This window comes from Athalia rosae, chromosome 5 (genome assembly GCF_917208135.1).
Source record: "Athalia rosae chromosome 5, iyAthRosa1.1, whole genome shotgun sequence".
Classification (NCBI taxonomy): Eukaryota; Metazoa; Arthropoda; class Insecta; order Hymenoptera; family Athaliidae; genus Athalia; species Athalia rosae.
Genome location: NC_064030.1, coordinates 1,660,674 through 1,688,139, shown reverse-complemented (window position 1 = coordinate 1,688,139; position 27,466 = coordinate 1,660,674). Strand labels below are relative to the sequence as shown.

Here is a 27,466-nt window from a genome sequence, read left to right as displayed (position 1 = left end):
CCTATTGTATATAATTCATCGCAAATCAAATCGCGAATTACCTGTATTATAACGCTCCTATATCACATGCGAATCGAGTGGGACCAGAACTTTTTTAATTCGATGACAATGGTGCATCGCAAATATCATTTCTTACATCGTAATATGTTATATAATTTTTTTGTACATCCAAATATTCCAGCAGTCACCCGCTTTCTTACTCCATTTCTCTCTCCTATTTTCTCGGTTTCTTGATATCTTGTCTTCCTTTTCTTCTTTGTTCTTTTTTCTCATCCTTAGATATAAAACCGTAAGTCGGTTTCGCTCTCCTCTTATACTCTCTGATTTTCTACTTTTTTAAATCTAACCGACTCAACTTCCGCCCTAGAACTCGAGGGCCAGAACCAAAGGAGTATATTTTTATCCCATTACCATCATCGCTCGTCGAAATAGATTCTAAACGTGCACTTCTATATACTCTCCAACTCCCGATCGATATGCCCTCCTAGCATACTTCGATGAATAAAAGAAAGAAAGAAAATAAAAAATTACCGGATATGGAGGAGGCGAACGTGTGGGAAAAAATGTACAAATCGACAAATGATAGTTTCATTTGCTTGGTTTTTATTCCGTTTTTTTTTTCAATTCTCTTCCAATTTTTCTGTTACAGATAAGCAGACAGAGTATCGACGCCTGCAAGGATTACTTTAGGGACGATCTTCACAAAACCGATTGGCAATTGATGGTCGAATTGAAAAAGCTCTTCCAAATTCTCTAGTCGTAAGAGATAAGGCTTTATGCATATAATATACGATACAAATTGATCGAGATTAACGGTAAATATAATACGACTATAATGTACGAGTATGATTTACAAATCACGTACATAGGTAATACGATTATCGCGAAAAAAGTCATACCACATCACATAAACGAATACAGTATACCCACCCCTATTTCAATATCTACTGTTCGCTTATGAAGTCGTCCTGATTCACGACGCGCAATGACCGAAATCACGTTGTATTACATATGCATAAGTACACGTGTACTATTCTCTCATCGACACACGTATATAGTGTCTCAAGATATACCTATACCCTCTCATTAACACATACACATAAATATCCCACAGGAATCATCGTAATAATAATAATACTAGTAATAGTAATAGTAATAGTAATAAATTTTAAAACAGGAAGCACATACACATATATATACACGGGGTGATTCGGAAATTGAAAGGTGAAGAGGTAAAATTGATCGCGGATTATTATCTTGTGCGAGGCTATGTTATAGATATGTGTACAGTATTTCGGCGTGAAGGTTTGTCAATGAATTTTGAAGTTTTCCTCTTCTGCCCCCTCATGACATGACTAATTTTCTATGTATATGCGTCCATGCGTATGTACAACATATTTTTATCTACGCATTATTATATGCGAGCCTTACGAAACTTTTAGTATAACGGAGTCATATAATTTCATAAATCAACCGGATACAGTTGTCGACTAATTTTCACTTCCGGGAAGCGTGCGTAGCGTGGTTCATGTACATTTAAACGCATATAGGTATATACCTACGGTGAATTTATGTTACAACATGACGTTTTATTGTAAGAGAATTTCTATCTATACACATTATATTAACTGCAGATGTCTGATAAATGGCGTTTCTTGTTTATTGATTTGAATTACATATGTATACATCAAAATTACACCGTAATTCAGATCTGCATTATTATTAGAAAAAGAAGACGCCTCTTCGATGAGAAAATAAGGTTATGAAAGCGAAAAAAAAATTAGATCTAAAGAAGTGAAGAGATATCATTTTGCATGGGGATGTGAGAGCGACGAAAGAATCGAAGAATTGGGTACACATGGAGAGATCATAAATGGCAGAATAAGACGGAACGCGATGAGAAATAAGTTGGCATCAAATATCCCTAACGGAAATTTACGTGCGATCGATGCAGATCGAACCGCTCCCGATCCCTACCTCTGCCGCGCACTGCTGTAAATTCCCCCTAGGGTTATATTTAGTGCCAACCTAAATCTCATCACGTAGTATCTAACTACACCACTTGTGATTGAATCATGTGTACACGTATGCCGCAGTATTGAGAGAATATCCATTTGTAATATAGCATATTCTGCTCTACAATTATGCGACTGTATAATAGATAAGTAATACACTTATAAATATTTACTTAATTGGTTTAAATATTCTTATCAAAATCTCCACACATGAAGTGACCGCAAGACCGGATGTTTTGTTAGATTATATAAATACGCATGTGTAAATACATGTACTATATAGCACACGTAGAAAGAACAAAACGATAAGGGAAAAATTATCCTTTTCGAGATCGAATCGTGAGTATCTAGGCGTATGCGACGTATGCGTATGTGTGAACGTTGATAATGTCAATGAAAGTCGTGCGATTCGATAGCGTGAATCGTTATGATCCAGCGTCATAAAACTTTCGACACCTGGTATTATGCGCCGTTGTTTTATCTTTTCATTGTCAAACAGGAAGTTATGTATGCCTCGGTTGGTTTTTTAGAATGAAAAATAGCATGTATATACGGCGAACACCGAAAAAAAAAACTTTTTTTCGTATTTTTTTTCTCTTCTATGAATTTCGTTACCCCTTGAATGAATTTAGATTTCATGAGTACACCTATGTATAATGTATAACTACAGTATGTACGCGCAATGATTCGGTTAAATTTTTTTATATCTTATTTTTCTCCGTTTCAAACAAATTTCTCACACCCGATCCAAATCACACGAATCAATAATTTCTCATATCGCCACGCGATGCGATGCGATGCGGAGGGAAATAAATTAATATATTTCAGAGGGTGATGCAAAATTTTAATTACTATTGAAAACACCTCATAATATCGATAAAAATGTGAATTGCGAGGAGGGGTAGGAAAAGAACATTATTAGACAAGGAAAAATTAAGTGTGGAGGATACCGAGATCGTACGTTACTATGCTCGCCGCATGCAACCGCTAGCGAGTACCTCGTATGGTGATGAAAAAAATTACGGAACAAAAAAAAAGAAAAAGAAAATGGAGTAAACCGGAAGAATGAATTGTGTCGCGTGGGGGCTATGTTGAACATAGTATAGGATAACGAATTTATTAAAAGTATAGCTCGACACGTGACAAGAATACCGTTGGTTGACTCCTCGGTTGACTCGAGCTTGTCAGAAATAAAAAAATCCAAGTTATTTTTTTTGTTGTTTTTTCATTACATATATGCGAATCGTAGTAGAATTGCATGACACAATGCGTGTATCAAAAAAAAAGGAAAGAAAAAGTAGTAAAAAAAATTATAGTAAGAATTGAGGGTGGAAAGTTTCAATGCCCCATATATAGAGAATACATATGAACTCTATATATGTAATGTGTATGTATGTATCAGCTATATAAATATATATAATGAGGCGCGTTTATATAGGTACGTACGTGTGTATTGTACATATCGCCACCCATCGATTGAAATCGTATGATGATTACCGCCGATATGATGATGATGATTTTTAATTATTATTCTTACTGCAATTACTACAATTATACAATGGGTGAAACGTCATGTACCTATACTCATAGTTATCTGTACGTGTATATAGACATGCACCCATACATCCGTAAACATATTAAAATACATGTATGTAAGTATGCGTGTGTGTTTTATATGTAATGAACTCTTGATTAAGAAAAAAAAAAACAAAAATCAAAAGAACAAAGGGAATTTTGAAATATGAATAACAAAAAAAAAAAAAAACGAATGAATATACAACTGATTGCATATTCTTCGCAATGAAAATTGAAACAATGAATGTTAGGCGAAATAAAAAATGCGAGAAAAAAACGAAAGAACTAAAATTAAACGTATATATGTATACTTTTAATCACCTGAAAATTCCACAAACTGTTTTGATTTTTTTCATTGATTTGAGAAACACGTTTATTTATTTATCGCTATTTTTCAAGGCAGTGCAGGTTCTAGTTGATTAGTACGTCTACTTTATATTTAACGCATCTACATAATGGTCTGAATTGATCTTGAAATTGCAACGATCGAGTTATCACCAGTTAATCATTTTCCCAAAATTGTCTTTTCTGAGGACAAAATATGTAGAGAAACAGTCGCTCGAGCGATCAGAAAGATATGAAATTTTCGCCCCCCCCAGTTATCGCAACAACCATTCCATATCTGTTTTTTCTGATTTCCGACCGACCGATGTAAGTTTTATAATAGTATTATTTGGCCAAAGTGAAAACCTGCGTACGGAGTGAGGTGTTAAAATATACATATATGTTTGGATTTCGTGTAGTTTAATATCTCGGCGATGTTATCTCCACGTATATTGCGCGTAGGCGTTCTCCGAACTATGAATATATAGTTGCGCGCCTATAACATATCGATATTTATCTATTGATACAATATCATCCGCATATATCGCACGATTACAATATATCGTTAACGCTCACATATGTGTAACGTGATACGTGTTAACGGTGAAGGATATACAGACGTGATTAATATACGTATACGTACGCGTTACCACTGACGGAAGAAGCGACTCGCGTTCGCGGGTTTTTGACGCTGCCGGTTGTTGTTGTTCAAACGCGACTACATTAAATACGAAGTTCCTTTCCTATTACACGAGAATTTCCATGAATGAAATTTGCAAGACATCGCGTTCTATTCAATGGACAATAAACGCGTCTTGACCGTCACGACCACTACCAGTGAACGTCGAAGCGAATATGTGTAACGTTCATGTACGCACGACACTTACGTAAGAAACTCCGCGCGTAATCTGTCTACCAATACTACTGGTACATAACGAACTTGTCCTTGTATAACGGTAATAACGAACCAGAAGGCATACTGCTAGTACGTAGCGTCGGATTAGAACGGAACTCGAATTCGATCAAACATCATTCACACGTCGTCCTATACGCGCGGCGCGCCTCGACGCTAAGTGAATTCATTCATTCGTCCGTATTCATTCATATGTGTCGATGGAGTTGCTTCGCACATCGCTACACTTCTCGTTGCCATTAGCTTCTGTTTGTCGCAATGGTGAGGAACGTTCCTCGCGATTTTTACGTTTCACATAGATACTTATTTATGTAGAAACGAACGAGGTCCGTCATCCGCACGTCCATACTTTATGGGAAAAGAAAAACGGACTTCGCTGCTGCCTTTCCTATAGCGCATACAGAGCGATGTAATGAGAAGTTCTGCGAGAGGTGTAGCGATTTTGCAGATGATCATACGTTTCACTATCTCATATTCTCAGTGAGAGGCAAAAACACATCTGAGTTTCGCGAGTCGTAAAAAATTTTATACGGATTCTGTAAAGTTTCGAGAATAACCTTTTTTTAAACTTCACCCACGAACTTCCGGTAACCGAAACGTACGTACATCGTATACAGATAATAATAGTTTGGTTAAATACGCGTAGGTTGCCAAACGGTATTTTGTATGTACTGTCCTTATAAGCGGCCTAGGTTTCGCTGGCCTACATGATTATTCGCATAAAAACTTTTGTGCAGTTTATGCGTCCAGCTATACTTGCGTGTATACCGATAGGCATTTGAACACGTGTAACGTAAATGCGCATTGCATTATACGGACCCGTATGTATATCTCGCGAAGTATGGGAACTTTTAATACTGGACACGTGTATATTATTCCGGATATATCACTCATACATATCCGCGTCAGTAACGACGAACTTGTTATCGGCGCAACCAGGTGCCTAATTATTCATTGCGAATCGCGATTCGAATATCGTCATCTTATTTTCAATGTATTGTTTTTCCGTCGAAAGAGAATATCGCCCTGGAGTCACCCCGTATCTCGTCAAAATCGCCCAAAAAATGTGCGGTTTCTCCCTCGCGGAGTCGTCGATGACGTAGAAATTGACTTTCGCGCTTTTCGTCGCACTCAACCGTTCACCCGTAACCTGCATCCCTCGGCGTTGCGCTTTTCGTGCATATATCACACGTATTTACGTACGTACCCATGCAGCGTACACGTACGACGAATGCATCGAACGTACACTTCTCACACCCTCTGAAAACAGGAAATGATTCGAGCTGCGAGGAAAAACAGAATGAAAAAAGAACACAGCAAGATAAATATGCAACGTGTATACCTACGTAATACGCGACCGAAGGCACGTATCAGTTGCATTATCTGTATTCCGTGCGCTGCGCTGTGAATGAATATACGTACGTACGTACGTACGTACAATATATGTACAACCGTATAGTATACGGATGTATCACATGGCTACGCGTCGTCTATCGCCTAGGTATAATAGCGTTAATACCTGTACGGCATATGCGCACCAACGAATGTATTCGTGGGTTTACGACTGGGTGTGGGAAAGTCTTGTATCTACTCCAACCGCACGGGTTTGACCTTGACAAGGATACAGGCATTAAAAAGAGGCGGTGAGTCGGAGGTTGATGAAAATGTAGATAATTTATTTGATGTTCTTTCCCCGCCCGGAGCTGCCGCTGATCGGAGGTGATGCCCGTGGTGCCGCAAAGAAAACGTATACTAAGAGTCTGGAATAAGGTATCTATTTATTCGAACGTTCGGATAGTTTGGATCCTATATACCCATAATGACAGCTACGGCGATAATAATAACAGTACGTACGAGTATAGCGAGTGCAGGACGTGCATGCGTGTTGCCGGATCGTTACGAAGATTATAATTAATAAATAGGCACTTTTACTCGGATATAAAAATTTTCTCATAGTACGTTCGCTGCGTCTCGGTAGTTTATAGAAGTCACCTCGGAACACGGTGTGTATAGTATACCTGACACGAGACGGAATAATAATACTTTTATACGGGCATTCGAGAATATTTGTCTTACGTGGAATGCCGTTGATAGCCACGCGGCTTTCTTGGACCCAGATCATCCCGTTTCTTGGCTCGCTCGTTCGCTCTTATAGTCATTACAGGGTTAATTGATTAATTAACTTACATTTACAAGAACGTTACGCTCCGCGAATGTCCTCTTATTGTTATTGTTGTTCCCGACCGCGTGGCGCGCGATATTCTCGTTCGTTCCTTATCACACCGATCGACGAAAGCCGTTGGTCAAATTTCGAGCAAATAATTACGTTCTTACTCACAATCCACACATAACCGCTTTCGACGATCTTCGGCGTGTACTATGACTTGTTTTGGAAATCGCGTAAGACGCACGCACTAGAAATGGAAGACCCAAGCCTTGAACTACTTCCCACGCGGAAGCTGTCATATTATGCTAAGTATAGTCATAAGCGTCGCCTCAGTCAACCTTATTAGTTCATTCTTTAAATAGATTCATTATTCTGTTAAAAGCGGGCGTGGTGTTTAAACTTGAATTAAGTCCGACGCTGCAATAAGATGAACATTGAAGTCATGCGGATCCCGCGCGATAATTGGACTCTAAAATTATGAGGAAAAAAAGGGTGCGGAGGAAATCCTGTACATGGAACAACGTGCACCCCCGAAGGTGAATTGTTTTACAATCGCATGAGACGAAGGTCCGTCGTTTATTTGGCGGTATCGGTGAGTTCGATACCGACTCACATGCCTCTGGCTGGCTTCATCTCGCCACGCTTCGTTTCGTTTCTTGCTCTCTCGATTCTCTCTAGAGTCGACACTCAAAGGCCAGAGCGTACAGAATGAGCACCCTACACCGATACGGTCCAGAGAAAAGAGAGAGAAAAAGAGCGCCGAACAGGCGGCGCAGGGGGAAAAGGGAGAGACCGAGAGAATGAAATAAAGAAAAGGAAAATCAAAAGAAAAAACGGTTCGAGAGACGACGAGGCGAGTGTGTAAGTCTGTATACCAGAGAACGTGACCGAGCTACGAGTTTAAAAGAGGATGTAGAGCGCGAAGTGGTACGGAAAAATCCGAACGATCCCGAAGTTGTAGCCAACATGAGCATGAATGGAGTATCACGGTCCCCGTGCAGGACAAGCGACCGAGCGAGCGACCGACAGCAGCAGCAACAGCGTACGTCGCCGCGTCCCGCGGTGTAGAGAGCGGGGCATCGGGGCAATCTCTTGCTCTTTTACCGATGGCGCTGAAGTTCGGGGGGCAGGAGGGGTTGAAAGTTGCGGGTTGTTTCAGCGGCAGGGAGGGGGAGTTAAAAAGTCGCGCACGCGCGTTACCGATCTCCCCTGTGTCCCTCTGGGGCAATGGCAAGAGCAAGAGCAGCAGCGGCGGGCAGCATCAGCGGCAGCTCGAAGGAAAGGCAACGGCAGCAGGCAGCGGGAAGAACGGAGCACAGAACCCGCCTTGCTTAGCTGTTTCCCCTCTTCGCTCTCCTCTTCGGCGGTTTCGGTCGCTCGTCTCCCTCCCTTTCCTACCCCTTCCATCCCTTTGGAGAGGAACAAGCGAACAGCGAACGGCGATCGTGGCGACTCGGAGAACCCGGCTTCAGAAACGAGCAAGTATCCGTCGCGAGTGTGACGCTGCGCGCCCAAGAGTGATGTTAGGAATAAATCGAGTTTTTTAAAACCTCTTGTACTATGCCAGTGCGAACGGACAACTATTAATAAATAATAACTAAATACGAAAGTTTCTTTTATTTATTTTCTATTCCCTTGTCAATTCTAAATATAGTCAGACTATATTTACAGTGACAGTTTATACACGTTAGACGAAGAAACGTAAAAACAAGTTTATAATAATAAATCGACCGTAGTAAAGAGGTTTTTCTCGATTCACTTATTTTTATTCGTACGTATCTCTCTACGGTCGGAAGTGAAAAAAAAAAAAACGAAACGAGAAGATAAAGTAAGGAGGAAATGGAATAGAAAAAAAAAGAAAAACGGGGAAAGCTAACGATTCTTCAAAGTGTGCGTGCGAGAGGGATAGATACATATGCCTATGTTGTATATATATATAGAAAGAACGTAGCAAAGCAGAGCGGAGAGTGCCTTCCAACTAGTGAAGTGAGTGTACCGAACCAGCAGCAGCACCAAGCAGCCGCTACAAGATCCACGCCTCGGTTACACCGACATGGCCGCCGAGGCCAGCTGAAATTATCAAACGATACGTTGTACCATCGTCGTTGTTCCCCTTCGGTTTGTTACTCGGTTAGTCGGTAAACCTGAATGCTCTCAGTATTCGTTGAAATACATAAGCGATACGAGGAATCTTCAGCACGAACGTTTATTCACAAGAGAGACACGTGCCCTTCCGCTCTGCTCTATCCTACCCTTGCCACCCCCCTGCATCTCAACCCCTCTTTATCATTCTCTCTCTCTGTCTCTCGATTTGCTCGCTCATCGTATTTCGAAATACAGAAATTATTCGACGTCGTCTTTGTTTCTACTTACAACCGACGATTTGTTCAAACAATCGTCGCAATTTACTTCCGTTTTGAATATCGACCGAAAAAAAAAACGAGAAACTGCGATCGACGAATCCAGAAGAAGATTTGACGTATATTGAAAGTCATACAGTTTTCGAAATGCCCATGTGACCTGTGTTTATTCATTAATACACAAATCGGTCGACACGAAGCTCGAGACATTGAAGCTAAACAAATAAATAAATAACAGTGATTTTGTGTCTTGTGTTTCCGCATATTTTCCGTAAAGGAACATTGATAAATAATGTCACATATGTTCTACGGGGAGAACAGAGTGAATTTTTATAAAACAAACCGGTGTTGCTCCAGAGGTGAGAAGACTTTGTGCCCTAACGAAGTGTTTCTCCGCAATACGAGAGAATAGAGTAACACGGTCTGAAACAAAACACCCCCGGTGCGAAGAATCGAGATCAAAGAGGAGGGATGAAGCGATGAATAAAATAAAAGAAGTCTATATGCGGAACCTTTTCTGCCCCCGTGTGTGACCCCCCCACCCCCCGTATCCCCCGATCGTCGTCGTCGGTCGTGAAGGTACCGGAGTTGAGCCCAAGAGTTGTGGAAGCGTGTTGGTGTTGGAGGCGGAGGAGGCGGAGGCGTCGATTGTGTGTAGTACGGTGGTGGAGTTGGCGCGGTACTCTACGCACTTGGGGACCGGTCGCGAGTTTTTGGCGTGTAAATGTGCGCGCGTGACACGAATACGGTAGTGAAGAGAGAGAAGGAAGGTCGGGGCGAGCAGTGCCTCAGACAAGGACGGAGAGAGATGGTTATTTCTGTTACTTGTGGGGCCGACGTATTAAAATAAGCAGTGAATGAAGCCTGTTGACTGGCTGCGGGGCTTACGCGAATCGAGCCAAACGTCCTGCACGACCACGACAACGACACAACCGCGTCGTGGACCAGGACGGGGACGAGGGCGAGGACAAGGACGTTAAATTAAATGAATCGATTCGAAATTTCAACGATCCAATCGCGCGTCCAATTAGTCACGTTCAGCGGAAACGAAAAAATTTATTTATTAACAAAAAAAAACAATAATTTGTACAGATCGTTGTTCATCCGTGCGATTTCAAATGCTGTCTATTGCTAGCAACGACCGAAGTCCCCGTCGTCCGCGGATACCTGCTCATTTTTCTCGACTGGAATCTCTGAATTATAGAGAATTTCCCGAACGACGAAAGAGCTGTGAAAACGTGTCGAAATAGTTGATTTTTTTGTTCTTCCTATTTTGCGTGGTGAACTGACCGGTGACTTAATATCTCTTCTTTCTTTCCCTCAAACCTACGTCGGAGGATAAGAAACAAGAAAAGGGAGAAGAGTAGAAAAATTCTACAATCGAACATAAAAAAAAAACGTAGTGGAACTATCTGTTGGGAAAGATTTGATACACGAAGTGCTTTGGATTACTTGAAGAATTTCTTGTGTGATTATTGAAAGTGCGACGATAAGAAGGGAGAAAAAAATAAAATAAAATAATAAAAGAGATGATAGGATTTAATCCGATATAACGAGAGGATTAAATTATAAAAATTACAGCTACTGTTCAAGTAGATTTTAGTGCGCGTAAAACGATATTTTTTAATATTCTCGGAAGAATCTTTTAATAGAACTTCTGTAGAGATATATAAGCGATTATCGGTACGCGTGTGTGTGTGCGTATAAAATCACTTTTAGGGGCACGTGCGTGCGTGACGTGCTTTTCGTGTTTGCGTGATTGCATGTGTGCGTGCGTGCACGAGTGATTACCGCTGCGAGAACGTATGTATGTAAAAAATAACAAATATCGAAATAAATTTGAAGAAAACATACGTACACGAGTACCAAAATTGAAAAACGAAAGAGGTGAGAAGCTCCCGCAGCTTTGAATTCTTTAAAATAATAATAGAAGTAAAACGAAAATATTCTAGAGAAGGTAATTCGGTGCGGAAGGTGAATTAAAAGTGTAGAAGTGTGGATACCTTGGACTGCCCCCCGCCCCCGGCGCTGCCCCCGCGGCGCCCCCCCTGGCCCCCCAATAATCTAAGTGCCGCGACCCTTAGAAGCCTCAGTTTGGCGGGAAATAATATCAACGTCAACAACCCCCCAGTTGTACCACGTTCATCGTCGCCGAATTCACAACAGCAAATAGTTAACACGGGGAACAACTCGAGCTTCGGTTCAAACTCGAGTCAATCATCGAGCGAACAACTCCTCCTCATCAATCAACAAAATTGTAGGAAAAATTCAACTCCCGTTCAACAACTCCTGCAGCTGACACCGCCCACGTATCCAGCGCCACCGCGACCCCCCAGTCGAAACGGTTAGTTATTTTTATCGTTTTACGTATATTGTTACAAACAATTTTCACCGAGTCTTCCAAAAACGCCGAGACTCTAAACGAACGAGATGTTCGATGTCTCGTACTTCTGATTGTAAATGTTCGTCAGTCGGAGTCGGGACTTTGGTCGCACTCCGTCTCCTCTTTGAAGGAACAGGTTTTTCAATCGATATACCAACTCCTGCTGCTTCTAACGTTGCAAGGATGTGGTATATATAAAATACCGCGTGTGGAACAGCTGAGTATAAGATAATATCTTCAGAAGCATACAACAGTCGTTAGAAACGACCGACGTTTCTCTCCGCGTTGATATACCTACACCGCACACCGATACAACACGTGTACTAATGGTACATAGATTGATTCGCAATTATTGTATCGATATCGTTTGAACTCCGTAACGACGTCGCCGTTTCAACTACTCGATCATTTATTAGCGCCCGCGTTACGAATTTCGCAATTACATTATACGTATACCGCATAGGCATGGCTGGCACACGAGTCGGCATCTAAATTTAATATCACATAAATAAATCGGCATTAATGAACGCACATATCTATAATATGAATACTGGCGGAGCAACGTAACGTAATTTCGTTATTTCGTTGGGACGACCCCGTTATTTCACTAGAAGTGATTCTCCGCTCGTATGCACGTAGATGCCCCGTAATGTGTTTTCTCGTCGTGTTCCTTGCTCGTATATTTATGTATACATTATGTAAAGACGTCCATACATAAGTCCTATGTACACGTCCTCTGTACGTATACGTGGGACAAGATTGTAACGGGGAGAGGCGAGTCAGAGCGGGGTTTGCAGGTAGGTAGGTAGGTAGGTGGTGTAGGTATGTCCGAATGAACGGTGAATGAACGTAGTCGACTAGAAAGTTTGCGAGAAAGTCCTGCTATCCGTGGGTAGTCGCTTTGAGAGTTCCTGCCTTTTTTTTTTTTCTCTCTCTTTTTTTTGCTTCCCGTATTATAAACGCAAACCTGAATGGCGATACTTCATCTGACGTCACGCCGTCCAGGTAGTTTGAAAAAAAAAAAAAAAAATCGTTAACAATTATTCCACATCGAGTAGGAATTTAATTTCGTCTTCCTCGTACCTTGCGTCGCATATTAAAGCGCGCACGGTTCCGAGCTTCGTCATTCATTGTAAACTTGTGCGCTGAATTACTCCGCTACTATATCGCTCTATGAATGTATTTTATTACATATGTACCGGCCATGCGTGTGTATATATTTGCGGGTGTAGTAGCGGTGGTGCGGCGATGGTGTGGTGATGGTAGGTCGTAGTGGCTACCGCTGTTGCGGTTCGACGATCCTCACGGCCTCGTTCGCGCGTTTGCCTTCGCGTTTGCGTTCGCGTTCAACCAGTTAACCAGCCTAGCGGAGGAACCATTCATGAAAACACCCAAGTTTCCTCATGATAAACCGCACATGCGCAAATCCGCTACTATGTACGGCAGTCCTTCGCATATTTATTAGACACCGGCTCCGACGTACGAGCAAATTCCATCGAACAAACCCCCTTTCTTCCCCGCCCCCCCCCCCCCCGATCTCTTCTCTGATCTTTGTCAGTTTTTTTTTTTTTTTTTTTAGCACAATGTTCATTTTTTGTCGTAGCTCAGCATTTGATCGACTTCGCGGGTAATACATGACACGATAGAGATATTGGAAAAGTGTGAGAAAAAATGGCTTCGTAGGAAGCGAATGATATTCAATTTTGTGTAATGAAATGTCAAGTCTCGTTTTTCATTTGATTCGCGGAATGGTGTGTGATCGCATCATTGAAGGATAGAAAGAACTACCTTCTCGTTGAATGATATTTCGTTCAATGAATACATGAATGATATTTAACGTGTATTTGAATAGCGGGTGTAAAGTTATCGCATGTGCAGAGTTGCTCTTTGGATTCATTGTACGTATTATACACCTATACGCTGCTGTAAATGTAGCTGGTATGTTTAATGAGAGTCAGCTGATTATCGTTACCTACATACAGGTAGTCCGTTGGATTTGTGTGTGTGTTTGTAACACCTTCGTGCGCAATAAGAACCTATCTTTATTTGCTGAGATTCAACCTTGCTTTTGCTCCATTTGTTTTTCTCCATTCTTTTTTGCTTCGTTTTTTCTTTCATTACGTATATCAAGATATGCGTGCATCGCGATACGCGTACCTGATTTTTTTCGACACCTGCCGGTAACCATGTCTAATCACTATTTCCTATTTTTTAATTATTCTTCTTCTCTCATTCTCCCAATAATTTCTCTCCTAGAGAACATAGTGCTGCGTATCGAATGCTCCGAAATTCCGAGGCGGGGGGTATAAAAATTATAATTAGGTTTCCCCTCTCCCAGTTTCTCTAGTCGTTTCTAATCACAGTTTCGTTCGCAAATTGTTTATATTAAACATCCATATCGTTGGAAATGATTACCAATGATTGTATCGCTATATATATTTACGTATATAAATTATACGACATATACGTGTGTATATGAACGGATGGACGGATTCAACGTCAGGTCATTGCATATCAGATATAATTATTTCAGCATTTTTGTAATCAACTAGCTAGTATTATAGCATGTTTGTTTGGTCTTTATCTCAAATTCTAAGTGTAATATGTGTATGGATCTAGCTGTTATTGAATGGATATGACATACCGCTCGTTGTCGGACGAAAAATTAAATAAATCGAACGATTCGATTTGACAGAGAAAATGAAGAAGGAGCGTGAAAATATGAGAGAACAAGGAACGGAAAGATACCTGGAGTCAGACCCCTGCAAGCTCATTAAACTGATTTCTCTCTCTCTCTCTCTTTTTTTTCGTCATCTTTTTCTTCTTACTCTCCGCGTATGCTCGCGATGCTGTAAAATACGCCCGTCGTTCGTTCGTTCGTTCGTTCGTCCGTTCGTCCGACTTGCTGCTCGCTTATCTTTGCTTCTTCGTGTATTTCCTTCTCTTTTTCTTCCTCTTTTTCTCTCTCTCCCCGTCTTTTTCTCTCCAACCTCGCGGTGTGTTTTGTCTACTCGCTCTTTTAGGTCTCTCCGTATTGCTCCCCGTAGTCCACGTTTGCCGTATGTACTTGCGCCGCGCCGAGGCACGTCACATCCGGTCCGCGAGCTTACGTCGTCTATTTTATCTTTCGAAAAGATATAACTAATAACGTACATGTGTGTAACCGTATCGATCTGTACATGTATAGCAATTTCTACTATACCTATACATACGTACCTACGTAATATAAAAACCACCAAGTGTGCAATAAGTCCAAACATTATCGAATTTAGCTAATTCAATGATCCCTCCAATTGTTTCACATTCTTCTGGAATATCGTAGCGTGCGTAAGAACGACGAAAAGAATTCTTTTATCATCAAATTCGATCGATTAAACTTCAGAGTTGTGTGTCTTCAAGATGATATGGAACTTATTTTTTTCGTAATACTCGTTTGAAAGCTTATTTATCGATTCGATCTAATTTTGTTATTTTCAAATTCCTTCATTATCTGTACATCGTACAGATATGCGATATAGTTTGCTTTCAGACGGTAGGGTCGTACGTGTTGGGCGATAGGTGTACACGTTGCACCGGATTGATTGAAATTTGACACTCGATATCCGTATTGTATTCGGTGCTTCGGTATATATGTATATACACGTAACGTATATTATCCGAGTTTAGCGTGGATAGAGGCGACGGCGATGACGATGATGTGGGAGGTGCGTATCCGGTGCAGGTTTGGTAATACGAAGCAACTGCAGTAGCGGAAGGAGGAGAAAAGAGGCGATAGGGTCGCAAGAGACACCGTCGTCCGTGCACAAGACCGGATACGAGAACGCTTCACTATACAGATATACATATACACACACACACACTCTCTATCGACGCGAGGAAAAAAGAAGAGAGAAAAAATAACCAGATAAGATACGATTTCACGTTATGTAGTTTTTCTACGTATACATGTGGTAGTTGTGTCAGATGTAACAGTGCGTCGATACACCCCGTACGTGCGCGCAAGTTTTCCGACCTGCAGTGCGTTAGAAATCGCGGTTAGACTCGGTCGGAGTTTTTTTTTCTTTTTTTCTTTTTCGATATTATATGCATAGGTGAGTCGGTGTCGCTGCTGCTAGGCGACGGGGGTCGAAGCGATGGCTAAACTCCGCATGATGTGGGTGGGCAAAAGGCTTTGCGCCATATGGTGTCCACATTCCATCTCTCGCCTTCTCGTATACAACGATATCACGTATACGTGCACGGTACGCTATAGATTGTACATCCGTGTGTTGTATATCGATGCAACAAACGGATGGTGGAACGTCCGAGCTTGAATTCTTATTACCGAATATATGACGATAATAAGTCCGCGCGGATATAGCGCGCTTGTGCACAACTTTTGATGTATCATATAGCAGAAAATTATGGTACACGAACGATACGTACACGGGATATTATATCCGTACTATTGCTTATTCAAGGTGTGCGTACGTACGTTCACCACCACGTGTAATACTTCAACGTACGAGTAAATGGTGTAACCTAGAAGAAGTGAGCATTGCGGCGTCTTCGTACAGCCGGTCGTTCGTTCGTTCGTTCGTTCGATCGGCCTTTACGCACGTGATGTCATACGTGGCGTTCATTGATAAACTGGCTTTAAACGTGAATTGTGTTGTATGGCGTCCGGTGCTGCCTCTACGCGTAACTTTTCGACCGTCAGATTAATGGGGAGGAAATAAACGAATCCGGATGACGAAAAATCGACCAACTGCACGGTTGGCGGTCGCGAGAAGGCCCTCGGATTCAGCATTATCGGGTGCTCTTTTTTTTTTCTTCTTCTTACAACAATCTTACGATTCCACCACGTGTTTCCATACGTACCACTATAGAGGTACGTCGCAGCCTCATTTTACTTTTTATTTATTTATTTATTTATTTATTTACTTTTTTTTTCTTCTCTGTTCTCTTCATCGCCACGTACGTGTGTAAAGTTGGGCGCCGTGCACGGAAGACCAAGGACGAGAATATAAGCGCGCGTGCGTGGGTGATGTGAGTAGCGTGGGCGGCGTCTGGAGGATATCCGGTGCCGCCAGGTTTTTGTCCCGCAAGTCTCTTCAAAAATTTCTTCTTCGTGATCCTCCTTTCATATCCTTCGCTTTAAAACACCCGCGTGTATAAACGCACTCGATCCAACGCTCTTCCAACAGCCCTTGTACGTAGGCGAGGCTGGTGAAGATGATGAGCGAAAAAAAAAAAAAAAAATCAAATATCGATACCTGTGGTAAAATGTTCTGACGGGAAGAAGAGAAACGTTTCTCCTTTCCTCTTATTTTTGCATCGTACGCATGCATTCGTTACTTTCTTTTTACTTCCATTTTTACTTTATCTTCTTTCATAAACAGATCGGAGTGCATTGCGCTGTGAAATAATCGGTACGCCCCATATGCATTCTGAGATAGAAAATGTTATAAGCATCAGAGATATTCGCAAGAACGAAGAAAAAGAGTAGAAGGCAAAAGCAATGAGGGCCCACGCATCCGACGACCGGGCGCGCAAACATCTGCATCGAAGAGGATGGAGATGCGGAGCGAGAGCCAGAGAAAGAGAGAACTGGATCTGCAGGTTGCAAAGGAGGAAAAGGAGAAGAAGAAAAAGATGGAGGAGGAAAACGATGTGCGGGGCTTAGGGGCAGGGGGTTAGGGCGGATGTTATTTTGGAGGCTGGAGAGAAGGATGGAGAGTTGAGTTGCGAAGTTTTTGCGCTCGGAGTGAAGGCCGCCCCACGCGGCGAATCCCTACCAGATGTTTTAAAGATAGCTCTTCGATGTTAAGCTCGCGAGGCTCGTATTAGTTACATACTTTACCACGCTGCATACGGATATACACACAATAACATGCTTGGGAAGTGAAATTCAAGAATTGACGCCCGGAAAGCTCGCTCGCGATCCGCACCCGCGCCCGTCGAAGAAGATTATCATTCTCGTAAAGCGGCGACGGTGGAATAAATCGAAGCTAATCCAACGAAAGACGAGGGAGGAGCGCATCGATAATAATCATTGCGAAAAGTCGGACGACGAAGATCGGCTTCGCGGGGCACGAGGGAAAACTTTAATCTTCTATTATCCCGGAATAGTTGCGTGTTAAATTAATGCGGGGCGACGGCGATAACGTCAACGCGACGGCGAAGGCAAAGAAGAGTTCAGAGGCGCGCGCGCGCGTTTTAATACAGTGTGCCGAAAATAGCGCGCGGTCGCAGGCACGACGACGACGACGACGACGGTGTGCGTCGCGGTCCCGTTCGTCGAACGGGGCGCACTTTGGCACGATTTCGTCTTGAGTTGTTTACATCGTAACGAAGACGGGTTAACGTTTTTGCGACGGACCGTATCCGGGGTACCTCTGGACCAGCTGTGTGGTCAACGTCGTGTACATACGTCCGTTTTCATTTTAGCATCCAACATACGCACACCCGTACGTACGTGTGCTTATAAAAATATTCGTAACACATTTGGGATTCCTTGCTTCCGCGAATTTTGCACTCAGCACCTGACGTCCTCCGATCTTGCAGCTATTTTACAAACCTCTTACAGACGGATCGCTGTACACTTCGCATTCGCTCCGTGCTGCAGGGGGTGTTACGAAATAATTATCGTTGTCTGTTTGACTCTACTATTCATGAGGTCGACCGGCAACGTTTTTCATTTTCACACATATCGCACAGTGAAGCGAACATCGTCTATTGTAGATTTCATAATCGAGAAAAGAAGAATGTCGAAGAAATTGATAAGACACTGTAGCGTAATTAGAATAATCTGCAATAGTCGCTATTCACCGTTCGGTAAATCCGTAGGAAATGAGACTGTCGCATGTGCAGTCGACGATAACCCGGTGTACGGGTGCTTGAACGTAGCGATTTTAAATCGCACTCGGAACGTAGGTTCCGTTCCATTCCACTCCGTTCTGACGTTCTATGCGGTTCGATTCGATCGGACACACGACGGGTAAACGGTCGTTGGCCATAGTTGTGTGCGAAAGAGATGAGATGAATGAACGTGGTGTGGAGTATTGCAACAGCGAGAGGCGAGGCGGAGTAAAAGGAGAAGGAAGAAGAGGCAAAGCTGAGGCAGCCGGACAGCTTGGCGGACGAAAGCACACCCGAAGCGGGCGAACCGTCGTCGGGCTGCGAGAAAGAGCGAGAGGACAAATAGTGAATGAACCGCGTTTATCCGTGAGAGAAAAAGAGATGGACGTAGACGAAAGGAAAGAGAACGAATAAGGCTACAGGACGCGTGTAGCCGAGAACTTCGTGCGCCAGAAGGAGATGCTACTCCGAATGCCTTATTTATTTTTTTCGATACTTTTCATATTCTGATCAATTGGACTTCTTCTTCCTTTTTTTCGGATCTATTTCATTTTTTGCTTTTCTCTCTCGGCGTTTCTATTCGCTTGCGAGACACAGTCAAGGAACACCTGCGGACCAGCCCAGTGATTACGCATTTATTTCCAAGCGAATATTATATCTACTCTCTAAGATTTTATACCATTATCGTACCTCGCCCGTATGATCTCCGAACACTTTCTCATATCGTAACGAATTCGACTCGATATTATATCGCTGCGGTGTGTCTCTCTGTGTTGCGTGTCGAAATCGACCCAGCAAACTGTATAGGGTCTCCTTCAAACCTGTGGCCGCTCCGATGTATACAGGATACAGGTTGACTCGTTCTTTGGTCATAAGTTTTGGGTTTCGTCTGCCTTCTTCACGGGCCCCTGCAGGCGCTTATTCTCTTCTTATTCTTTCCTTCTTATATATACACACCGATATCACATATATTTTAACACGGGGACTTTTAAAATCTTCCTTTTTGTTTTTTTTTGTTTCTACCGCGAGATTATTTGTAAACTGGTACGAAAGATATACCCAGAAATAGTCACCAGGGATATCTATCTACGATACATACGAGAATATCTATACCTTTCTCCATACGTATAACTTACATGGGTGAAACGACGACTACGTGTACAACGTCCGTCTAGCTCGAGAGGAAACCGCAGCCGCAACGGTGTTTTTTTTTTTTCTATTTTCAAAATTCTGTTACATTACAGCCCGTCCGTACGCACGTGATCAGAGGGAACGCGTTCTCCGAAGCTTTTTCATAATTTACTTTTTACATTTGATCCCGAGAAACGATACCGAGTCCTACCGCTTTTGCCACTGCGTATCGCCCGCATTCGCATATCCTACATTATACGTATGACACTTCATTGCAGCCACGCACGTCAGTTTCTTACGAGGTGACGTCAATTGGCTCCTCGCCTCTGCTTTCATAGGTCGTAATATCGGTGTAGTCTGCGTACGTATGCGTGGATAGTTTTATCCGCATGGATGATAATAAGGGAGCAAAAAAAAAAAGTGTTTGCACCAAATGTCTCTAGCCAGTTTGGTTCGTTTTCTATAGTGTTCATTTTTCCTCTCCTCTGTCTCCTTTCGCGCGAAACGAGTATAACGAATGACGATGATGCGCTATTGCATGGTATGCGCTGGCATGTGTATCGGTGTAGACACCGGAACGCGACCTGCGGCCTTCTATCTACCGTCATGAATGAATCTGCGTGGTACACGTATTACATACCAACTTGTTTCGCGTATTGCCTTGTGCTGCGAAACTGTACGACTACGTCATCGTACGACAAAGTTTTATTGAAAACGAACGTCGCAAGTTCTCGTATAGGGGAAACGGACAACCTTGCCTCTCCGAAACTCTCGTCACCAGCTAAATCGCGTGATATTATTTCTCATCGTTCCCCGGCGCCTCGCGCGGTCATCCGTGTACCCACGTACGTGCGACTACACATCTTCCTAAGGATTGTTCAAAGTCGGAATTTAATTGAAAATCAAGTTACTCAGACGTCCGTTTTTCACTCGGTTGGAAATACCGCGTATAAAACTTATACGAAGCTCAAGTTTTTCTGTGGCAGAGGAGGAGAGACGGTGTATACGTTATAAGGACGGGCAGTCGACAGGACCCAGGGGGGGCCCACCGGGTGACCTTCCTTGGGGCCTTGCTACACGATGCGAACCTGAAAACATTGACCCAGGCTAGGAACCTGGGTGGGTGAGCGTCAGGCGAACCTGAACCTGAACCCGCAATTAAATCTTGTCTTTCGGATATTCTGCCGGCCTTTTTTCTCTCCTTTTCTTCTCTTTTCTTTTCCTTCCTCTTCTTTTCGGAGGTAGGAACCCGAGGTCTTCACCCTCCGCTTTATTGCAACGGCGAAGAAATATATAGTGACAAGTCAGATTTCTCGGTAACAATGTGTTCTTAGAATTTCATGTACATCTCTGTGCGTGCGTGTGTGTACACGTGTCTGTATGCGGCATTCGATCTTCTGCAGGATCATGAGAATGCAAGGAGTATCGCTTTGTCGAGGGGTATAACTTCTCGGACAGTTTGAATTTCACGGTTTTGCTCGCACTCCTCGCCAGCGCTGTTCTGGACGGTTGTTGCAGAAATGTTTTTTTTTCTCGCCCCGGAGCGAGTCTTTTTTATATTCATATCTCTATTTATCCGAAAGGGTGCGTGCGAGGACACAAAATTTAAGGCTGCTCCGGCAGGCCGCACCTGTTCAAACAGCTTGCGCCGGATCATTTGACGTTTGGACTTTTAGACTCCGTCGGGAAAACATTGTTCGACGTTAAATTTTAACCATCGATCCAACGGGACCTGCAGCTGGTATCAATTGTAAAATTATTCGTCTTTTCTATTTCTGGAATTTAACAATTTTATATTCGCTGAAGTTCCACACCGACGTTCGGACTTTCGACGAATTTTCAATGTAAAAGGGACGAGTAGTTATTGTCTCACCTGCTGCAGGTCGACGTTCATTTTCTCGGTATTATATACCGATGGGAGTATAGATTTCAAAGGTTATTCCCTGCGGTAAGGCCCATAGGGTCAACGCGCAAAACTCCGCCTCGAAACCCCCTTTCTCGTCTCTTAGTGCTTGCGTATCGTACGTATGCCCGTACAAAACTGACGCTGAAGACCATACGACGTCTCCAGCGAATAATTTTCATATCGAGGAATATTTTTTTTTTATTCATTTTCTTCAAATCGTCAGCAACTATCCAAGGAAGAGCGTCGTTCGATTCGAAAAATTTTCAAAAAAATCAAGCGCATATTCGAATCGTACGAGATTTGATTCTCCCGCTTAAAGACTATGGCCGCGAGCCAGTGTACGCGAGAAGATACTTTCTCTTTAAAGTTCGCGGCGGTAGCCATACTCGTCGTCTTTGCCGCTCGTGGTCGATGATAGTGACGGTAGTGGGGTGGTTGCGGCAGAGACGGTGGTGGGACAGTGGTAATGTTTTCATTCAACTCGAAACTTCAATGATAGCTTCCATCCATTCATAAAAAGCTTCCAGGCGCTCACTCATAGTTCTTACGACGACCGTCAGATGGTGGAAGATTGCGGTCCCGCCTCTTCCACCCCCGGATCCGCGCCTTTCGTTCGCCGTTCAGTCCGCGATCGACGGTCGCTGTGCGCGTACTGTCAGTTCCTCGCCCTCTCTAGCGGTTTTTTTTTTTTTTTTCTTTCGAATTTTTTTCTCGCTTTATTTTCTTCACTCAAACCCGCTTGACTCGATTTCTAAAATTCGTTGAAGACGCGACACCCTATACATCCCGTCGCTACGAGGTAACCCACTCGGAGATTATCGAGAACATTTTTTAAAATCAAAAAAAAAAAAAAAATTCACAAATAATAATAATAACAATAATAATAATAATAAACAGCTCTTGGGCTACTTATCGAAAATGCCATGCCATCGGTGAAGAATGGCTACATTATTTTAATAAAGCTAGAAAACTGCAATAGGTAAAACCAACTCGTAGATACCAAAATTCTTAGCTTCGTTCTTATTATTAATCGGTTTTTTTTCTTCTGTTTGTTCCGAATTTCTTTTCTCTTTTATTAATTTGATTTGCTTTTTATCCGTATACAACGTCACGCGTCCTTCAGTTACGAAATGCTCTGGATTCGTGCGGAAATCGTTTGATTAGATACGTGGGAGTCTAAGGTCTTGTGCGTTGGTCCCCTATCTTTTTTGAAAAAAAACAAAAAACAAAAAAACAAATAAAAAAACATTATATTCATTTTTTGCTTCATCTCCGGAAGTCCGACACCGGGTTTGCGATTACTTACTTTTTTTCATTCATGATAACGTCCTGTGCGTATTCTTTCCGTTGGGGTTTGCGGGATTTTTAGATACATCCGTGTAAGGACCGGGGAACGGCGAAGGCGAATCAATGAACCGATAACTAAACAGTTACACGAGACGAAGGCTGAGATATAGATAGAGATCGCGGCGTCAAACGCACGTTTTGCGATTAATGAAATCGTTCGAGAATAACTTCAGCGATTGTCTCCGTGGCAACGGTTACATCTTATCTAACGATCAGTTGAATAAACGATTCAAACGTTGAAATAGCCGGCTCAAAAGGCCCCGGCTCTACTTTTCTTCGTTTTTTTTTTAAACTTCAAAATTGATCGATCATTTCATGAAGTTCAACTGGTTATTCTAGTTCTACGGTGATTGTCGATCTCATTTTCGTTCTATTTGCTTTATCTCTTGTACCATATGCGTAATTTGAGCAATCCCAAATGAATGAACGTAGAGGAGGAAAATATTTATGCATAATAATTAATAATGGATCGTAGAACGAGGGACTATAACATAATACTGCATATCGAATTTGCAGAAATCTTAGCTTCCACGTGATCGTTTACAAAATTTTCGAGTTTATCGAGGGATAGTGGCTGAAAGCTTTGACCTGTGGCAATCACTCGTTGATACCGACATTCCTTCGAAACCCCTTCGTCCCCCTCTTCTTCAGCCCTCGGCAGACATCAGTCCGAGTAGAGAGAGAGAGAGAGGGAGAGCGAGGGAGAGAGAGAGAGAAGGTTGATTATAAGCTCGTTTCAGGCTATTATAAATATAATTATATCTGCTATGTATTTGCCAATGATCGTTAGTTATTTTTTTTTTTTGTTTATCAGAACTCGCCTAACTATTTTTGTTCGTTTTTCCTACTTTTCTCCCTTGGACGTATATCTGTAATACCGTGTGCATGGCGAGATTTGGCGACGGTGAAACCTGGTAGCCAAGTCTCGGCAGTTCGTGACTTTGCATCGTTGTCTAACAGGAAGTCCATTGTAATTTTTCAGGTGGGGATGAAGGGCGCGTCGCGAGGACGGGAAGCGTCCGCTTCGGAGCCTCGCCGAGGGGGGTGCCGCAACGAGTTTGTGGCGCGGGACGGCCAGTACGCACCACCCCGGTCACGTATCCATCCCCTACAGCAGCAGGATCAGCATCAGCAGCATCATCCACGACGTCAGTTAATTCGGTGTTCGGGTCTTCGAACGAACAATGGGCTAGAAACGCTGCTATACCGTCACCGACAACGGGAACAATTGCCCAATCACATGCAGCAAGAGCAACGAGGAATACGATTAGACAACAACAACAACAACAATTGCAAAAAAATAATCCGAGTCACGTTACACCAGAGATCGGCGCAGACAGCAGGTGGTCCGATCGCCTCGAACTGAGAGGCATCGTTCCGATGTCACGGCCACCGTCATCATCCTCATCGTCGTCATCCGGATCATTCTCAACGCAGAGCCCTACGCCCGTCGTTAATACGCGAACGGCACAATCGACGCAAACCTCGTCATTGCCCTCGACCCTGGCAAGGGTGCACGGTCACGATCATAACAGGCCATTACCTCCGCCGAGATTGCAACCAGAAACGACGACGGGGACGACGGTATTACCGCCCATAACGGCCCCCTTAACTCCTCTATCATCTTCGTCCCTTGTATCAACCACGGGGGTAGTAAGGACTAGTTCCCGAGCCCCAGCCCCAGCACCTGTACCGGTACACGATGTCGTGAGGATCACGACCGGTGGTAACGTCGAACAGGAACCACATCACCTTCAGAGTCAACAGATCGCCTCCTCTAGGAATACGACCGCTGTTCTCAGCGAAGTGACATTGACGGTGCCGAGACCGGACGGTGAAAGAGCGGTCAACGAATACGTGGAAACACCGTTCAGGCCCAACTTAGTTACGAATACAAAATGTCCCAAGTCGGACAGAACGAAGCGACACCACCATCACCTGAACCACCACCACCACCACCACCATCATCATCACCATCTTCATCACCAAAGTCACACGGGAAGAAATACGATCACGAATCCGTCGCCCGCTTCATCCGCGCCAACGAAAACATTGGCCGTTACAAAACAACCGGTTTCTTTCACGAAGGAACCAACGAACTCTATAGGGTCACCCGGATCCATCGCCCAACAAATTCAGCAACAGCAACAGCAGCAACAACAACAGCAGAGGTCGAGTTTGTTTCCTGGCGTAGGAATAGGAGGGGGCGGCGGCGGTGTCGGAGGAGGTGGAGGTAACGTCGGAGGTGTGATAATCCCTCTGGACGAGGGTTTATCTATAATGTGTGAATATTGCGGTAGGTGTAGATGTGAATCGTGTCGTGAACCGCCCCCCTTGCCTAGTCGGTGGTTGTGCGACAACGCGTGTTTTTGTTCGGCCGAAACCGCGCTGGACTACGCTTCGTGCCTGTGTTGTGTTAAGGGGCTTTTTTACCATTGTGCCGACGGAGGAAGTGGCGTTGACACTGAGGGAGAAGGTGCCGGAAGTTGCGCCGATGAACCGTGTTCTTGTACCGGTTCGAGGAGACTCGCTAGGTGGACGTGCCTGGGCGCTTTAGCCCTCGCTTTACCATGTTTACTTTGTTACTGGCCCTTGAAAGGGTGTGTTGCATTATGCGAGGCATGTTACGCGAGACACGCCTCGCATGGATGCAGGTGCGATCCTTCAACCGCTGGACGACACCTGACTACATCGACTCTCAGAGATTCGAGGGATCCTGAGAAGAGGCTTTTGGATCCCGTCACCCCCGAACTGTAAAGTCGTTGAAAACGTCATTATTCCGAATATATTACACACGTATTCCGAATCAGTCTCTCTTCTTTTCCTGGACTCGACCTCCGACGCTCCCGCGTCATCGATCGTTCGTCATTGTACATATTATGTGTTAATAGTTTATCACAATTATATCATTTTTTTCAATTCTTTTCTTTCCTCATTCTTCTCTTTCCCTGAAACGAAGAGTACACGGAGACGTGTACGTATCAGCGACGAATGAAAAAATATATAATGAAAAATTGAACAATTATAAATAAATCGGTGTTTCAAGATATTCGATTTCACCTGTGTCATTTTTAATTATGCGGGAGTAAGGGGCGAGCGAGTGTTCGTAGTGCGGATTGGCATTAATTGTTGGATTCGGGGGGACGGGTGGGGAGAAAGGAAAAAATGTCAATTCTTTCAAAGTACAGGGCATTGGAAGAAAGAAATTTATGACGACACGACGAAGTGATTATAAATAGTGAAAGAAAGACACGTGTGAAGAGACTATTACAAAACCCTATATACTGTTGCAAAATTATGGATTTTACGGTGTGAGGTGCGTAGGGCACTTGGTAGTGCTTCTGTATAAGCAGTTATGTACAATTGTATTTTTCTTTTTATTATTTTTTTTCTTTTTCTTTTTCTTTTTGCTGCAGTATAATATTGTATACCTTATACATGAAATAACGCGGTGTGTAACGATAAAAAAATAAAAAAATATTAAAATTGCAAAAAAAAAAAAATCAAAAAAATAAAACCACAAAAAACATCTATGCAACGGACAAAAGTGTTGGTTGCGCGTTCAACACAACAGTTGCATTTAAGAATATTGAGACGAGCGACCTGAATCAGGCACGAAACGACTCGATCCTATGTAATGTATAAACTTGTAATTTCGAAAAGCTTCGTGTTTATTTATTATCCTCATTGTACATATATACATAAATAAATGAACAAATGAATACATGCATACATTATATCTATTATATTATATATATATGCGTATATAAATATATGCGAGTGTATGTATGTCTCTAGTTCTATCCATATATATTTATCTATCAATTTATCTGTGTATTGACACGTTATTTGTAGACGGACTTACACATAAACGAAAAATTCTATATCGTAGGAAAAAGCGAAAAAAATAAAAAACGATTCCGAAATGATTGCGTTAGAAAATCTTACATCTGATTATGTTATCAGGTGTTTAATTTAATGATATAGATAAAAAATTGGAACGATAAAATTTTATTCCATTAATTACCGTATATGTGTGAGTACGTGTTAAAAATATTATACATACATACATGCGTACATATAATATACGCATATGTATATTCATATACGTATATTCAATATATGTATATGAATATTATTACATAGCAGAGAAAGAAAGAACAATTAAAAGAAAAAGAAAAAGTGAAATAAAAATAAAATACCTAATTAAAGAACTAAGAATGAAAAATAAATAAAACTGATGTAAAAGTAAAGAGAAATGGAAAAAGAAAAAACGAAACGAAAACTAAAAAACAAAAAAACAAAAAAAACCAACTAAAATATATGTTGTATATTACATGTGTATAAAGCAAAAATTTTCTACGTTTAATTTATTTGTGGGCGTATATATATAGCGAGCGTAAAGGTATATTATAGAAAGGGGTAAGGAAACGGTAAATTAACAGAAATGATTATAATTTGAAAGAAAGAGAAAAAATTAAAAAAATAATCGACTCGAAATGAAG

General features: G+C 42.4%; 2 protein-coding genes across 2 annotated transcripts in view; both read left to right on the top strand.

Moving 5' to 3' along the window:
* The window catches only part of LOC105691222 (eukaryotic translation initiation factor 5B), a 57,454-nt gene extending 48,851 nt beyond the window's left edge, over positions 1–8,603 (top strand). Inside the window, exon 18 of the mRNA XM_012409559.3 lies at positions 650–8,603. Within this exon, the coding sequence (XP_012264982.2) occupies positions 650–757 (108 nt within the window). The 3' untranslated portion in view covers positions 758–8,603. The remainder of the gene's footprint in view (positions 1–649) is intronic.
* A 2,742-nt stretch (positions 8,604–11,345) lies between these two features.
* On the top strand, positions 11,346–27,119 carry LOC105691294 (protein sprouty homolog 2). The gene is made up of 2 exons (XM_012409674.4): positions 11,346–11,698; positions 23,944–27,119. Exon 2 carries the CDS (start codon positions 24,342–24,344, stop codon positions 25,716–25,718), a length of 1,377 nt encoding a protein of 458 aa, XP_012265097.2. The 5' UTR covers positions 11,346–11,698; positions 23,944–24,341; the 3' UTR covers positions 25,719–27,119.
* Positions 27,120–27,466: the final 347 nt, after the last annotated feature.

Bases quoted from the DNA above. Each gene is read 5' to 3' on its own strand.
- LOC105691294 (XM_012409674.4), top strand. From the start codon at position 24,342: ATGTCACGGCCACCGTCATCATCCTCATCGTCGTCATCCGGATCATTC.